At 40.0% G+C, this 18,098-nt stretch overlaps 1 protein-coding gene across 1 annotated transcript in view; it reads left to right on the top strand.

Annotated features, from left to right (window-relative positions):
- GRIN3A (glutamate ionotropic receptor NMDA type subunit 3A) overlaps window positions 1-18,098 on the top strand; it is a 74,227-nt gene that overhangs the window by 26,658 nt on the left and 29,471 nt on the right. Inside the window, exons 3-4 of the mRNA XM_042822755.1 lie at window positions 9,808-10,412; window positions 15,905-16,952. Coding sequence (XP_042678689.1) covers window positions 9,808-10,412; window positions 15,905-16,952 — 1,653 coding nt within the window. The remainder of the gene's footprint in view (window positions 1-9,807; window positions 10,413-15,904; window positions 16,953-18,098) is intronic.

The following is an 18,098-nucleotide window of genomic DNA, read 5'->3' as shown; positions in this document are numbered from 1 at the left end:
CTTCTTGATCCCTTCCCCTAAGAGCTAGTTATAAGTCTTTCTAATTTCCCAGCTTTCTAATTAAATCCTTGGTGTATTAAATAAGAAACCTCAAACAGAGATTTTTAAATGCTATTCCTGATTTTAAGCCAAGCAAGTACACACAGAATTCACCTTAGAGCCGTGATTTACATGTCTAGCTTCATAAAGATGAACTACTAACTTAATTCACCCTGGCCTCTTTTAATGGAGTTAAAGAGATTGGTCTTTGCAAGCTTAATTTTCAGCTTTCCTTCATACAAAAAAATCAATGTAGAGTAAAATGCACCTGCAGGTGAAATTAATCCTGTGCAACATGCCCAGAACAAGGCCCAGCACAGAGGATCGATGGTGAGCTGGTGCATAAAATCATAGAATCGTTAAGGTTGGAAAAGACCCATAAGATCATCACATTGAACCAACATCCCTGCTGTGCCCACTAACATAACCATTCAGAGTCACATGTACACATTTTCTTGAGGAACCAGATGAGGGTTCATTTTTCCCACTGTGCTTTGCCATGAATCTTTCAGTGACTGCTCCATGCAAAGCATGGCAGTGTTACAGGTGCTAACCCAAGGCTGGTCAGTGTGCTGGAGGAGCAGCATCCAGCATTCTGGGTTCCTGCAAGACATGGCCTCAGGAAGAACAGGAGAGGCTTTTTGGTTGAATTGTCCTCCCTTTTCACATTTGTTTCCAGGAACAAATAGCTTAACTTTACTCTGCTGAGCTGCAACCAGTGAGTGGGGCTGCAAAGCTTGTTGGCAGGCTTGTTATCTTTAAAATAACAAGACATGGGACACAGCTCCTGTGAGCACAGAGAATGCAAATGCTCTGGGCGGGTTGGAGATATTCTAAGCCAGGCTGGAATTGGACCGGTGGGTGGAAAAGGTGCTCCAGTTTTTGTTCTTGCTGCCTGTGTTAATGGTGAATAAGATCTAATTGGATAAAGTGCTGCATGGGTACATGGGGTACTTACCAGCTTCTGTAGACTGAGATAAAACTTCTTTTACCTTCATAGCCAGAACCAGTCTTCTCTGTACTCACTGCCCTTGTATTTCCTTCCTTCCTCCCTTCCTTCCTTCCTTCCTTCCTGTCTGTCTGTCTGTCTGTCTTTTTTCCTGGCATTGTTTTTTTTGGTTCTGTGAGAATTTTGCTCATGCCTAAAGAGCCAGGTGATAATGGAAGCAAACTCACAGCTGCTTGTGCTTGTGGAAGAGTAGCATTTTCTTACGATACAGACATCCCATCTTGCTATTGGGAAGATGAGGTCTGCTATAATGAGCTGAGGGTAGGAATGCCATTGCAAGAACCCTTGTCAGTGGGGAACCTGGCACAGCTGATGTGCCAAGGAGCACAGTGGGGAGCAGCACTTGGCAATGTGCATCATAATTACAGACTTAGTTGCCAAATTCTCTGTCAACTTTCACGTTGTGTTAATGGTAGTCCTCAAGAGCGAGGCATTAGAGCAAACACTGTGTGCAATTAGCGTGAGCTATGGAAATATGCAAAGCCAAGAATTTGCTGTTAGTCTAATTAAAGTCCTAGCAGTCTAATCAAAGTAGCATTATTGGTCCCGCTGCAACAATACTTACAGACAAATTATCCAAATAGAACAGCTCGTTCTCAGCAGTGACACAGTTCAAGTTATTTTACATGCACTTCTGCTATCTCTTTTCACACCTTTCTCAGCACCTTTCCATTCATCTCTTGGTACTGAAGTCAATATCAGAAATCTCTTTTAGGGAGCAGAGCAAATGTGTTTGTCTTTTCAAAGGGTTGATGAAGTCTGCCAATTTCTAAAGGTAGGGGTATTATGTTGGTGGTGGGAGTCTTTTTCTCCCCTGAGTTTGCTTTTGGTCATTTTTATTTGTTTGCTAATATTGTCTGCGTATCTGCTGTACTTAGCTGCTGGTTTCCTGTTCATTCACAGTTACACCTTATCTGCACATCTGTTGTAGGTGTAAGCTGGATACTTTGTTCTTTGCTCTCTCTAGAACAAGTTTTTACTCTGCTCTCAAAGCAGTAATCTATTAGAGACCCTTAACTGACCATCAGTGAGTTGTGATTTTTGCCCTGACACCTCTTGTGCCATGCTGTGCTTGCAGCCTGCTGGGATCCTGTGATAGTGCTTATGGAGGTCCTTGATACGGCCTCTGCTAATTTTTTATTAGCAGCCTTTGAGGTGTGATTTCTTCATAAATCAATTGACATTTTATTACAGCAGCCTTATCTGGGGTTGCTAGTAATCACTCTAAAACAATACTAAGAAGAGTTCCTCCATTCAGAGACACTCATGGAGTGCTATGACAGCTTCCTAAACCATTATCTTCAAGGTAAGACGGCACTTTGAGTGTGTTATAAGAACTGCTTTACAGCAACCTAGCCTTCCTGTGCTGCACTTCAAGGACCAGGACACGATGCAGGTCTGTAACTTCACAGCCTCAAAGCTCATGCGCTGTGCTCTCTTTGCGCTGCCAGAGTTTTGGCTTTTCTGATGGTGTCACTGCTGGACACTCAGCTATTCTTGCTGCATCAGAATATGCCACATTGCTTTAAAGGAATGAATAATTTTTACTAAACGCTGTTTTGAAACTTCTGTGCTTGTAGTGCTGTTCAGACAAACTCCTGAAAGGTGTGCCTCTCTGGAGCTGCCCCCATAATTTTCAATCTTCACAGGAGTGAAAAACCTGTAGCAGGGTGGCTGCAGCACAAATACCAGATGAGAAATACTCTGCAGAGAAACAGCAGCCTCGATGAGGTCAGCTGTAAGAAAATGTGTTACTGGGAAATCACACTGCAAACAAAGCCTGGGTAGAGCTGGCAAAGATCAGCATACATTTGATTGTGTGTGCTCACCTATCAGTCACAGCTGGATTCTGTAACAGTGCTGAACTTACAGAAAACAATGCCGTGCTGTATGGAATTGTCCATTGTGGCTAATACTTGCATTTAATACCCCCTGGCATCTTTTATCCAAAAGCTTACAAGGGCTTTGCAGGTTGAAGATTTGGTGATTATGAATCACATCTTCTTTCCCAGAAAAGGAGAATTCCTCAGGTAACTGTTGAGGCAAGAAAGGAACAAGCAGTCATTTACCAAATGCTATGAATTAATAGCCAGGTTAAGAGAAGGCAGTAATAATTTGGATTCTCTGCAAGGAGTGTTGTGTAAAAGGAAGCAAATACATTGTCTTCCACATTCCTGTCTCCCACTAACATTAGTAGAGTGCTTGGGAGCCAGTCACAGACAAGGACCCAGCCATTTCTCCCATAGGGAACATGCCACAGACCAGAGGTGATCCTCTAGAGCACTGCATTGGCATTTTAATGATGGGGGAAAGCCTTCTATGGAGAATTAGTGCAACTCCCTTGATCCATTTGTGTTATCAATCATCTGTCTTCTAACATTAGTGACATGTTTTAGGGAAAGAAAAAGCTGTTTTGGCTCTTGGCGTCTCTATGAAATATTCTCAGTTGAACTTTAAATGTTGGTTTTCCCCACGCTGGAGCAAAGAACACCTTGAAGTTTTTGAAGTAGTACTACTTACGATAATTTATAAATGGCCATGAAGATAAATAATGGGTCTTTCTTTCCAAGAACAGCTGAATGTTCTTATTTTATACTGCCTGTTTGACCTTGTAGAGAACTGTACTTACTCAGATTAGTTTGAAGTTCTCGAATGTAGTCAGTAGAGATGTTAAGCAACCCGAATTCTTGACTGTCTGGTCGAACAAGAAAAATCATTTTGAGGACAAACTAAGACAGTCCTTAAATTAATGTTTGTTTTTGTTGTTGTTTCCTTTTTAGATCAGCAGTTAGTGCCTCGTTAGGATCTGCTGATAAGTGTTGCCTGGACAGTTGCCAGGCTTGTTTTGCTGTAGGAATAAGAATGGTTTTAGCTAGTTTGAACTGGCTTTTCTCTCTCAGATTTGAAATTGTCTGCAAAAAAGTAGCCTTTGTTTGGGGATCTGCATTGTTTCAAATTATAGTCTTGTTCTAACAGGTGCATGAGTGGAGAGACAAGATGTGCAAGACTATGAAAGAGAATTAGTAAAGTCATCCTCCTCTTCTTGGGCCAGTGCGGGAGAAATTCCTTGCTCACATTGGCTTGTTTTACATAGATGAATAGTCCTAATCATCTGGGTCTAGGATTTTCTTCCCCAGAGGAACAAAAGATGAATTTATTCTTCTTTTTAAATAGCAGAAGAAATTGGTATTTTTAATCATGCTGATGCTATGTAAGTAGTTGTTTAAGTGTTTTTCTGGATGAAGGCCTGAAGGCTGAATGTAACACTTAGTGATGTCCATGAGAAGCCTTAGGGAGTTTAGCTGGGGCTGGAAAAAGGCCAGAAGCAGCATTACACCACGGTTCCAGCATTTGATACCAGAAGTATGCTGGGCTCTTGGGACTAACGGGTGAAGCACAGAAATGAAATATCCTTGGCTGAAGGTATGGAGAGCTCTAAGCTCCCCTTCTCACCGTACGTGGTGTGAGACAGTCAGTGACCCTGGTGAAGTGAGAGCTGCTCACACTTTCCTAACTCCTCACCTGTCTCCAGAATGCACCAGCAGCCGCTCTCCAGCTGGTTGGGCCAACAGTGGGACCTTCCCATCCAGAGCCCTTCCTGCACTCTGACAGGTGCCACAAAACCTCTGTGAAGCATTGCAGTTTCAGCAGCAAGGAACCTACAAAGGAAAAACAAAATATTTCACAGCATCTTTCGTTTTGGCATGTAAAGAAAAAGCAATAGGTAGGCACTTAGTCTGTAGGGAGCTGGGTATTGAGCCTAAACTTTGTTGTTTCAACCATGGAAGAAATAGCTTCTCAGTTTTTGAAGCTCCAGCATCAGCTTGCACACAGCTGCCGTTTAACTCTGTTTGTAAAGCTGTGAGTCCCCACAGTTGCACTGAAAGCCAGAAGGCTTTTTTTTCTGTTCAGCAGAGGTTTCTCTAGTGTAATTATGTAACTTGTTTTCTCTTTTGTTTCTTATCATAAACACTGCCATGAACACTGCCTTTGCCCCTTAGAATCAATGGGGAATAATATTTTCAATGTGTTATTTACTTCTACAGTTAGCAAAAATTATTCGCATAGTGCTTTTAACTCTGCTAATGGATCTACCATAATGTCAGATAAAATGTCACCATGGCCATGTGTAATTAGCATTACAAATTTGGTTGAAGAGTTAAATGGTCAGATCCTGCAGGGTGCAAGTCAGTCTAGCTCCAAGCATTATGTTCACAAGATTTTCAAGATTTTCCTTTACCAAGAATTGGTCTACAGTTGACTGAGACAGCCTTGAAAATGATGTAATTGATGAAATGCAAATCATGTTTTGGGTGTTAAGTGGACCTGCTATCTCAAGTATCTCGGGCAATGAAAGGAAAAATTGCTCTGGTTGCAGTACAGAAAGCAAATAAGTAGTTACTGTGTCCTTTTGTGTAGAGAACTGAAACACATCAGATCATATAGAGTTCATTGTTCTGGGATTGGCTTGGTCTGAAGCCCACTGGATGTCAGTGGAAAGACCGTCGGTATCCAAAATCCAAAAGTGATTAATCAGAAAATAAGGATTCTAGGTTCGTTAGTTACCCAAAAGTTGAAATCAAGTCATACTGGCTGGTTTATAAAACATGAGCTAATTATGTGCAGTAAGAAATTAAGTCTTCATAAACATTGGAAATGCTTTTGCTCGTTGAGACTTTGTAAATGCAAACACATTAAAAACAAATTCCAATTAACATTATTCAAATGAGTTCTAATTTTCTGTGCAATGCAGAAAAAAATTGATGCAAATCATTCTACCTTTAATAACAGCTTAAAGTAAAATAGAAACAAAACGATTGATTTTCCATACAAGAATTAATTGGCAGTTTAACTGAAACAGTCAAACTTTACTGATTTCCGAAGTCAAGTAATAAAGGTGTCTGCCTAAGAGTTTTGATAAGGATGGATAGGCACAGTTCGATACACTGATATTATCTCATAAATCTTCTATTTCCTGATAAGTAGAAAGTTATACATATCTAAACTATCATTTAAGTTGTCAAAAGCCTTTGCTCTGAAATTATGCAGCCTCAATAATTGCTATTGAATTACTGAATAGGCAGTTTTTGGAAGTTCTTCATTATAAAGCAGTAATTTTTTATTTTATAGAAAAATGAATCATCAAAAATATATGAAGGCTCATCAGAGATGAATTCTGTATGTATACATGTGACTTTATCTGTGTAATTTTTTCAGCCCCCGCTAGGCTCAGTTGCAGTCTATAAATGACATATAAACCTTTCAAAATGAAATTAAGAAGGTATTAAATCCAAATATCTTCAAAAATCACTGCATCATTTCTTGAAAGGTTTTTTGCATGTAAAAACAGTAAGGTCGACCAATGTTTCTCTAGATGAACCCTGTGATTGAGTGTGTTGTGAATGAACCAGCCTGACCCATCAAGTGTCCCAAAGCTAAATCCTAAGCACAAAGCAGACATAAATTGGTAGTAAAACAAAGTTGCTTGTTGATTTCCAAAGTTAGTAGGATTGTTTGTATGGTGGGCTGAAAATTAAGCAGAACACAGAGGCCTTCTAATTGATTTTCCTGTATGTCACTGTACCAGAAAGGTTCTGAAGGCACGTTTTTAGTCGTTCCCTTCAAATTACCACTTGGTCCTCATGCACTTCATGCCACTTTTTCAGGGCTTAAAGTTTACCTTTCAAGCATGCTAACAATGAAATGAGCAGTTAATCACAGTGCTGGTAATTGCTATAGTACATGTACCTGTTGATTATAGAGAATGACAACTAAAACCTGCTAACAACCTCCTTTAAAAACATATTTGATGTCAACAGGTTTAACTCTCCTCCAATGAACAGGGACATCTGTAGCTAGATCAGTGTGTCCAGAGCTCTGTCCAGGCCTGACCCTAAGTGAAGTGTCTCAATGCAAGAAGAGTCTGTTGCACCACAATGACACATCTAAGTATTTTCACATTAAAAAGGGACCACTGTTAGAACTGCTCAGAAACAAACCTCTGGCTGCACTACTGTAGGAAGTCCATCTTCCACCTGAGACTACCCACAGGTGCAGTGCAGTTTGTCTTCATCTGCACTGCTGAATAAAATTAAAACCAGTTTTCTAGCCCCAAAGGAAAGTTTCTCTATATGTGTTCAGTGCTGTGTTTCCTGTGGGTACAGTGTGAACCCCAGTGACCCCAGCATGTAATTTTTACCTGTTCTGTATCTTTTTTGCTTCAAAACTGCTTTGATACATGCAGTGTTTGGAAGAACTGTGCTGTGGACAGGAGGGAATCTTAGTGTGCAACCGTGCATTAGCACTGTGTTTAGCATGGGCGCATATAGGTCTAGAGATGTCCGAACCTGCTGGGTAAGGTGGAGCACCAGTTCTCATGCACTTGCCCATACTGTCTAATGAGAATAATCCCCTAAATGTACTGGAACTCACACTGACACACATAGGACACCAAGGAGAGCTACTTGTCGTGGGCCAAACCCGGTGTGGGAACAAATTACAGAGCGCAAATGCTCATGTTTGTTTTCTGGAAGCCTTTTTTCAGAAGTATGGATACAAATATTCTTGCTAACTTCAATCATTCATCAGTACAGGGTGGTTTTTCTGTGTCCAGTAGATTTTTTCTTTGTTATCTGCATATACACTGTAATAGCTGTGAAGCTATGATTGAGATGCTATTCTTCTAAATGAACCAGAGAATTTTGAGCTTCCTGATGCAGTATGTACAGGTTGTACGCTATCTCTTGTATGTGCAAAATGTTCTATTTATATTGAATAACTTACTTGTAAACTGGAAAATTAACTAAGTCATTAGGCTTGCAGGGTTGTTTGGAGGCCAGACTTTTACTTGATCTTGGGCAGAGGACACAAGGAAAACTTTCTATGCCCTTCTGTTTCAACTGAGGGACAAACTAAAGCTAATTTATTGTATGAGCTCATAATTTTAGCCAGAAAAGTTTGTCTTAATTGAGTTTTTAGACACTAATTTATTCAAATCAGCTTCCCAAATCCAGGTATTATGTGCAAAGCTTTTTTTTTTCTGTGCTAATCTTGTATTTCAATTAATAGGCAATGTTTAGCTTAGAGCTCACAGAGTCTGCACAGCTTAGCTTCTTGTGCATTCAGTAACTTGTCCTTTATCAAAGAGTCAATCCTCTTGCGCTTTATTGGCAGTACATGATGTGCATTGATTGTGGACACTGATCTATTCAATTAGCTTATTTATGAGTCTGTGTAAAAACAAGACACTGGTACCAAAACCAGGAGGTAACGAAAGAGCTGAGAGCTTCTTCATTTAAAGTATTCTCACAACTAAACTCTGAATTTAAATGATTTGCTCAGGAAAATGCATGGTGAGTTCATGTAGCTGCAAATTAACACAGTTAAAGCTTGCTGCTTTTAAATGGTGTTTAACTCTTCCACTTGTTTGTTTGGGGTTTTTTTGTTTGGTTGCTTTTTTTTTTATTTGCTGCATTCTACCTCGTATATCCAAAGCGGAAAGTCAGGGTTTTATTTTAGTGCATTTCTGATTATTTCAAATTTAGAATACTGTTTCTAAGATCCATCCAAGCTGGAGCCTGTAATGATCACTAAAATACTGCTAAAATCAAAGGACAGCATTTTATACTGGCTTTAAACACAGTAAAGGTCTGATTCCCTCTCGTGTATTCTACTTGTTATCTACCTAAAATGTAAGAGCATGAGGAACAGACCTGAAGGGCTGAGCGACTTAGGAGTGGATAGAAAGATGATGAAATTCAGGAACCTGTGTAGGATAATATATAATTTGAGGGGGCATGAATAACGGCAAATGTTGACATGAAGTCACAACAAAGATCTTACAAGCCAAATCAGATCCTGAAACTGACTTCTTAACCGACTTCATAGAAAAGCTATACCGAGGACTGTCAAGTTCTGAGCTGAAACCAAGCAGATGAATTAACCTCATATCCTCCCTCCTTTCCTGGAAAAGATACAGCAAAAGGCAGTGTTGCTGGGAAATGTAACTGATTACGTTCTATTCTATCATCAATGACTTAAAAAATATAAGTATGGAATGCCTATTTGTCAAGTATTTTCCAAATCAGATAGCACAGAGTGTGCACATCTTAGCCCTTTGCTTATTTAGTACCTAGCCCTTTACCAAGGAATTAATTTTCTCAGGTTTTATTAGCAGTACATGATGTGCACTGGTTGTCAGTGATGATCTGTTCCATTAGCTTCCTTCATGTGTCTGTGTAGGAAAAGTCCACTACTACTCTCCCACCCCCCCCACCCCCCCCCCTAAAAAAAAAAAAAGAGAAAAAAAAAACACAAAAAACCCTGAAATTCCTTTTTTATCTTCATTTACTTTTTACCAAAGCACTTGACAGTTTCCATTGAATTTAAGCATTATTGCCATGATTGAATGCAAATAATAGTCTTACTTTCTCATACGCTCTGTTAGAAGAAAATGGAATTCAGTGATCGAGAATGCCAAGAAATCCAAAAGTACGAGTGGATTTAGAGAAATTTGAGTTATTGGAAACAGACCCTTTGATGATTATTGAAGTTGACTCAGGTTCTAGCCCAGAAAGCCCTTGATTCACTGTAAGTTGGGTAGATCTAAGTCTTAGTTTCTCACACCATTACCTAGATCAACAATTGATTACTTGGAACAACGTAACTGAACATGCACTCCTCACATAAAAATTAAGAAAATGCATTAACTTTAATTCTAACTTATTCCTAATTAAAATATTTTGTATTTTTAACTGCAGAATCCCCTCCATCTGCAAATGAGTTTAGAAAACTCGTTGAGCTCTGATGCTGATGTCACATTCTCAATCCTTGCAATGAACAACTGGTACAACTTCAGCTTAATGGTATGCCAGGAGGAGTGGAACATCACGGATTTTCTCTTCCTCACACAACAGAGCTCCAAGTTCCACCTGGGGTCCATTATAAACATCACAGCAAATCTCACTTCAACCAAGGACCTTCTGAACTACCTACAGTTTTACCTGGAGAGCATCAGAGACACAACATCTACCATGGTCATGTTTGGATGTGACATGGAGAAAACAAGAAGAATTTTTGAAATAACTACCCGATTTGGTGTGATGCCTCCAGAACTTCACTGGATTATTGGGGATTCACAGAACGTGGAAGAACTGAGGACAGAAGGTTTGCCACTCGGTCTCATTGCTCATGGCAAGACAACACAGTCTGTCTTTGAGCATTATGTGCAGGATGCAATGGAGCTGGTAGCAAGAGCTGTAGCAGCAGCCACCATGATTCAGCCTGAACTAGCTCTTATTCCGAGTACAATGAATTGCATGGACACAGATGAAAAAAATATAACCTCAGGACAGTATTTGTCGAAGTAAGTTTGTTGTTGCTGTTTGCAGCTAGCATTTCTGGTATCAAATAACATCTTAGTTTTCTTTCCCTTCTCAGCCCATCTTTATAGCATGGCTGTAATGCTATTCACCCTTACTAATGCATGCATTTGTTTCAGTATTTCTGCCTGCTTCAATCTACTGGAGACAAAATGAAGATTAAACTTAGCCATAGAGGGAGGTGAGGGCAGTTGTGGAAAAAGATCCTGTTCCATAGAGGCAGAGATAGTACAGAGAGTGCGTAGGCTCAGCTGCAGCCTAAGCACTGAAAGTATCTTGTAATTATATATCTGTGGGAGAAGTCAAATTCTCTCAGGTTTTGAGATATGTGAGAGAATACAAAACGCAAAATGAGTATTTGTGCTACCAAAGAAATGAGTATAAAAACAGGTGTGTGTTTTCAGGCCCTTGCTAGTATGCTTCCTTGGGTCAGGAATGAGCAAACAAAAAAACCCTTGGCCATTTAGACACCACTTGTGCAGGCTGAGAGTTCTCAAAGCTACAAGAAGTGCCAGAAACCAAATCTTCTGTAGGGTAGAGTGGGAAGCTCCTCTTGCAGCTTCTAAAACTGTAGACCAGTTGTTCCCAAAACCACTTGTAGATCAATGTTTACAAATATTTGAGGCTTTAACATCTGAGAAAGATGCATGATTCCTTTCAAAAACAAACAGAGGAGTCCTTGTTATGTGTGTGAAGTCATCAGCTGTTCTACATTTAGTGACTGCTGCAGATTTTTACCCCCTTACACCTGGTTTTTAGCCTACAGATGTTAATGGATGGGGTTAGGATAGGAGTTCTTGAGCCAAATGTTTGAGTGTTACAATGTTTTGAGGATTAAGGAAGGGTCAAAGAAAAACAAAAGCTACATCAAAACACTTCTATGTATTCCTCCATAACATTTCTTCATTGTTTTCTTCAAAAAACTAGTAGCACTTACATAATGAACATGGACTGCTGTCATCAGATTGTCATATTTGTCACATCTATGAAATATCTTGTCCCTTCATCTTGATTAAGATACAGTGGAAGGCAAGAAGGTAGGGAGGAATCTGTCCTCAGAAGGAATTACTTGAATCAGCTGGGGAAAGAGATGGTTTTTGGGGAATCTGTAAAGATGTACAAAGTCACTAGTGAAATGAAGGGAGTAGACACAGATAAATCATTCATTGTCTTTTTGCCTTAAAGAAACAAGGGAGATGAAGTCAACAAGGTTCAGAACAAATCAAAAGCAGCACTTTATACCACTGCACTGTGGTACAGTACAGTACAGAAAGTATGTTTGTAAATTCAAGGAATACTAGCATTTTAAGTGAGTTCAAGAGGAAGGCCAAATGAAGTGCTTGCAAGAGAATTCAGAGGGAGCAACACCACACTGACAAATCACAGCAGGCTCTGGAAATGCCTGGAACTCAAAATGGTTGAGAACTGTCAAAACATTAGGAGAAAATGTCATACACTTGGCCTGCTTTTCCCTAGGTAGCTGCTGGTGGACTGTGTTGAGGAGAACACGCTTGATAAACCCTTGGTCTGAATCACTGCAGTGCATAGTGTATGCAGACACCTGATGGCCAGTCCTTATGTATTTGAGTTAGCAGCACAACTATTAATTCCTAACAGCAACAATGATTTATGAGTCACCAGTGGGTGGCTTAATTGTGACCAGAGCAGAGACTAAACTTCCGTTTGGTAACTGAGTATTTACTGACAGGGGTCCTGCCTGAGAGCTCATCTGTCTTGATACACTGTCTTAGAGCTGCAGTGGCTGGGGATGGAGAGATGCAGAGACATGAGCATGTTTCTGCAGCTGCAGCACACAGAGTAAAAGCACATCCATGGCTGGCACACCAGTCCAGGGCTTTCAGTGTGCTTGTGCACTGACTCTGCAGCCATTCAAGTGACACCCAAAGGCAGTACAGCTGTGAACAAGGCCACTGTCCAGTCCATGGCAAAACAGGCTTTTATAGATACGAGTATGGAATTGGAGGAAGGCATGCTTGTTGTGAATCTCCCATCTTTAATTCCTCCTACAGCAAGTCTCATTCCCAGATCTATTCCTGTTGCTCCTGGGAGCATCCTTGTTGCCAGAATAAGATACTAAAATTTAAGAGCTTCATCTTTTCTTATAGCCTAAGCTAGTCTCACAACTTTAATTTGCCTTGGGCAATTTCTCCAGCCTCCTGTTTGTCTGCCTGTTCTGGCTCTTGCTTCTGGTAGTTTTTCCAAGACAGATACAGAGTGGCCAAGCCACTGAAATTGAGTGGAAGTGAAAGCATTAAATTAAGTCATTCTACAAAGAGGGTTTTGCTCAAGTATAGTAACTACCAGTTCTTAGAACAAAGCACAATAATAAAAGCAGGAAGAAGGCTGAAAAGAGCAAGTGGCACACTTGGGACTTCTTGGTCAAGCTAAGTAATGCTAGTAAAATGTTGAGACAGCTACCACAGTCTGTCAGTGCGATCATCAGCTTACAGACATTGACACATCAAGGAATTAATTCACAGAGGATCTGTCCCTTTGCCTTCTGAAAATCTGTACATATCTTTATGCATGAACCTGTCCATAGCCCTTCTGAAGAGGACCAGCTCAGTATATCATATATATATTGATACATACGTATCAGATATATATCAGATATTTCCATTGTGTCTGTGTGATATGTGACACTTGTAAGTCTCAGAGGTTTCACACTAGAGACTGCTGGTCTAAATAATGGGGTCAGACCCTCAGATCTGCTTTTTAAAGTGACTGAGTTCTGCTGTGAAGACTGTGGCATGAGTTTCACTGTTGCTGCACACAGCACATGCAGAAGATTAGGAGCCAGAGCCACTTACAACTTTTACAAAGTGTTGTTAAAATGTATCTCCCACATGGTTCCCCTCACTTATTTTGATTAATGTCCTGTCACTACCAAAAATATGGAATATGCAAATGAGCTGCAAAAGTAAGCTACTACCTCGATACGATAGCAAAGTCTAAATGCTACTAAATCTCTTAGGCAAATGCTTCTAACACAATTCAACTACAGGACAGGTACAGAGTGCCTGGTTCACTCTCATGGGCATGCTTATTTCTACACTGAAAGTCAGAGAACGCAGTGCATAAATTTCACTGTTCTCATTCTACCTGTAGAAAGTAAATCTAATGCATTATTCCATAGCTTCATCTACTCTCCAAACTCCAGGTTTGCAGCTTTCTAATATTCAGGTTGTGCTGCAATGGAAATCTGGGGCCAAATCCATCAGAATCTTGCTAATTTATTCCTTTTAGGAATTTGTGTCTGTCAATTTTGGCATTGTTGTTAACACTGATGAGTTGTTAACACTATTTTCTACACTGCTTCTTTCATAATGTTGTGCACAGGTTCATCTATACCTTTAGTTATTGTCATAATGATGACCTCAGCATATAAACACAGCAGTGCTTGTAAGGAAGAAGTCGCACTTTTTAATTTTATTTTTATTTTTTTTTAACAAAGGCTGAGGAGAAGAGAGACAGAAAACAAACATGTTCATAGATCTGTGAACCTTCCTTTAGTGCTCAGGATTGCCTTCCTCTGTAGCTGTTGTCTTCATGATGTTTGCATTTGCAAACATGCACAGATCCTGCCAAATAAAGAAGCAGCCCGGAAGGAAAGCACCTGTCACACATGGCAGACACCAGTGGTTAATGAAGTTACAGTTACATTTAGCTGACACTAGACTAAGTGGAAAAGGACTTCTAGAATGTGATCCACAATCATGCATCAATCCTGTATATTATTAACGTTTTTGTGTATTTCTGGGCACAGTTCTTAGACTCGGGTAACACGTGTACAGATTTGTTGTTCTGGACAGCATAGGCTGCATCATCTTGGACTGTGTCATTTTTTGGGTTAGTGGTTGAACTAGATGATCTCAGTGTTTTTTTCCAACCTTAATGATTCTGTGATTCTAAGGTCTTTCTCCGAACTTCATGCACAATAGACTGCTTGAGAGTAGTTTGAAGCCATCACAGAAAAGGCTTTCACACATACAGCTATACTCAAACTGTATTATTTAGTTTCTTAAATTTGTTCTTAGCTGAGGGCAAATGTTAGTATGATCTGCACATATACAGAACTTTTACTGCTGAAGATACATAAAAATTTAACAGATTTCGTTGGTGCAGTGCAGTCAGCAGTGTGCATGCACAGACACTTGCTGCAGGTTTATCCTTTTTTAATCTATTTAAGGTTAGTTTTTTCTTCCCCTCTAGCTATTGATAAACAATTAACACTACTTAAAGTTTATGCCTTGTCTATTGAAGCTGCAGTGACAGCTATACACTTTATACCTCTTTCAATACTTGCTTTCATCTAATTCTCAGAGCTATTATGACGTGTTACATTCTACTGTGACAGCTAAATACTCTGTCATCTGAATGCCTCTTACTGAAAAATATGTGCTTCACTTACCTTATACCATATTAGCAGCGATATAACTCTGTTGTTTTTAATGGAATCACTCTACCAAGACTTTCATAGTCGTAAGAGAGAGCCTCTGCAGTCCCTGCAAAATGCACAGCAGCTTTCTCATTAACAGAGAGCAGTTCAGTTGGTCACGTTCCCACTTACTTCCCTGCTCCCTTATCTGTATCATTTTAGCATATTGAATAATGAGTTACCAGAAGCTGTATTACACATAGGTGGATGACAACTACAGCAAATGTTGCCAGCCCAATGCGAAGGAAATAACTTTTACTCTGAAGATGTGGAATAGTAAACATCCAAAGACGAATGTGCAGTGCAAAATTGGTATGCTTGATGAGATCGGCTATGTCAAAACTGCACTTTTCAGAACATTGCTTTTGCAGGTATTTTAATAATTTTTTTTTTTTTTTTAAGAATTAAAATCTTTTTCTAGCGCAAAGTTCTTTCGCTGAGTCCTTTCCTCATTCTGAAGTGGTTGTGACCTACCAGTACCAAATGGGCATTTAGAATCTGGGTTGGTTCACTTGAGAGTGCTTGAAACATGTTGACAGCACTTCAGTAGCCTCTCTTACATATGCTACATCTTACTAAGATCACAAGATTTTTCTTGGAAGGGCAGTTCTTCATTTGCATTCTTCCATTTTCATTCATATTTTTGTCTGGGAATCTGGCTACTGATCTCTTTAAGTTCAGTTGAGAACTAACCTATGTTTCATTTACTTACAAAGCAAAGGGCAAAGGCAATTGAAAAAAAAATTATTTCTCTCATTTTTTTATAGTAAGTAAATAAAATATCTTTTCTACATAGTTTCCATTTACACTACTTAAAATATGCAGGAGACAGAGCATTCCCAAGTATTCTAATCATAAGTAGGTTATTCACTGTGCTGTAGGAAAGCTATGAATATCTAGTGTTTAGCCAGATTTTCTAATCTAATCCCTTAAACATAAATTCATGGCGTCTGCGTAAGTTTCAGTGTATGGCTTATGATATCTGCTTCTGATTACTCTGCTCTCTCTCTCCAACAGGTTTTTAGCTAACACAACTTTTGATGGTCTCAGTGGCCACATTAAGGTGAAGGGCTCCTCTGTTATCAGCTCAGAAAACAACTTCTTCATCTGGAACCTGCAGCATGACCCTGTTGGGAACCCTATGTGGACTCGTCTAGGGAGCTGGCAAGAAGGAAAGATTGTCATGGACTATGGGATATGGCCAGAACAGGCCCAGAGACATAAAAGTCATATGCAGCACCCCACTCGGCTGCACCTCAGAGTGGTAACTCTTATTGAGCACCCTTTTGTCTTTACAAGAGATGTAGATGATGAAGGTCTTTGCCCAGCAGGGCAGCTGTGCCTGGATCCTTTGACCAACGATTCAGCAGTGCTGGATAACCTGTTTGAAACTCTTCAAGGAGGAAATGACACCGTTCCCATTGAGCTGAAGAAATGCTGCTACGGCTACTGCATTGATCTGCTGGAGAAATTGGCTGAGGATATGAACTTTGATTTTGACTTGTACATTGTTGGTGATGGAAAATATGGAGCCTGGAAGAATGGTCATTGGACTGGGCTGGTAGGAGACCTTCTTTCTGGGACAGCTCACATGGCAGTGACATCATTTAGCATTAACACTGCCCGCAGCCAAGTGATTGATTTCACTAGCCCTTTCTTTTCCACTAGTTTGGGGATATTGGTGAGGACCAGAGACACGGCAGCTCCGATTGGAGCCTTCATGTGGCCACTTCACTGGACTATGTGGTTGGGGATATTTGTTGCGCTCCACATCACTGCTGTTTTCCTCACCTTATACGAGTGGAAAAGTCCTTTTGGGATGACCCCCAAGGGAAGGAACAGAAACAAAGTCTTCTCTTTCTCCTCTGCCCTGAATGTCTGCTATGCGATCTTGTTTGGAAGAACAGCTGCCATCAAACCCCCCAAATGCTGGACTGGAAGGTTTTTAATGAATCTATGGGCTATTTTCTGTCTGTTTTGTTTGTCCACGTACACAGCCAACTTAGCTGCTGTCATGGTTGGAGAGAAGATCTATGAAGAGCTTTCTGGAATACATGACCCAAAGGTAAAGCATGTCTGTTGTTATTAGCTCAGCTTTTTCTTTTTCCCAGTTGAAATTCACTGCTACATAATTTATGGTTTCTTAATAAAATCAGAAAGCGACCTGTCTGCAAAACAGCAGTTATCCTACAGTTAATTATCATCTGACAGCACTTCAGGAGGAAACTCCAGTGAGAGAAGGTATTTAAATATCCATTAAAGTGTATGGAGTGATTTCAAAGGTGTAAGGTTAGAAGTTAGTCAAGGCTTTTTGTTTTGCTCACAGCAAAGATTTTAAGTGGTTTCTGCATGCAGATTTAAGGTTAGATTACAGTTCTGAAGTCCCTTTGGCTGCAGTTGTTTGGATGAGTTAGGTGATTTAGATCATTCTGAGATTTACTCAGGCAAAATAACCACACAGCGTGGAGACAAAAGCATGGACACAAAACCTGATATTCTAGGCAGCATTTTGCTAGTATTTCAGAGGCCTTAATGGTGTTATTGCCAATGCTTTCCATGAATATTAAATCAATTGGAGAAGAACTGAAATATTTTGAAAAACTACTTTTTGTGTCAGAATGACAGAGTACTTTATGAGTAGTCAGTTGATTTTCAGTGTCACTTCTGCTGTGGAACTGTTCATGCGGGAACTGGATTGCATAGTAGACAGCTTGTATGCAAGATGTATGTATGTATGTATGTATGTATGTATGTAGCTCAGAGAGCTTGATACATATTGGGAAGGCCAGGAAAAATGCAGAAGCAGGACTGCTCACACACACTCTCTCCCTCATTCTCAAGGTGGTTGAAGGGAAAAATATAAGCCTCAGCCACATTCCATAGTTCAGCCATTTTAGAAGACTGTCATGATTTTATTTGCTACTAATTTGTGGTCACAAATAAAACTGAGCAGAAGGGTTTATGAAGAGAATACACAGCTGCAGGTGGCACAAAAGCAGGCATCCTCTTTAAGTGACAGTCCCTCTAGGGAACAGAATGCCAACAGAAAATTTCTCTTGTTTGTCTGAAGCTTTCACCAGCAAAAGTTTGATTCATGGTATTGTCCACAATTTTATACTCATAATTTAACTGCTAGTACACAGCTGCGAAACTATCTACCATCAGTCTCAGGTGGCTGAACTGATAAAACATTATGCCAGTGGAACAAATC

This window comes from Centrocercus urophasianus, unplaced genomic scaffold (genome assembly GCF_019232065.1).
Source record: "Centrocercus urophasianus isolate 14NV4802_14NV808 unplaced genomic scaffold, USGS_Curo_1.0 seq_21, whole genome shotgun sequence".
NCBI classification, from domain to species: domain Eukaryota; kingdom Metazoa; phylum Chordata; class Aves; order Galliformes; family Phasianidae; genus Centrocercus; species Centrocercus urophasianus.
Note: the sequence above shows the minus strand (reverse complement) of the source record. Positions and strands in the feature narration are given on the sequence as shown.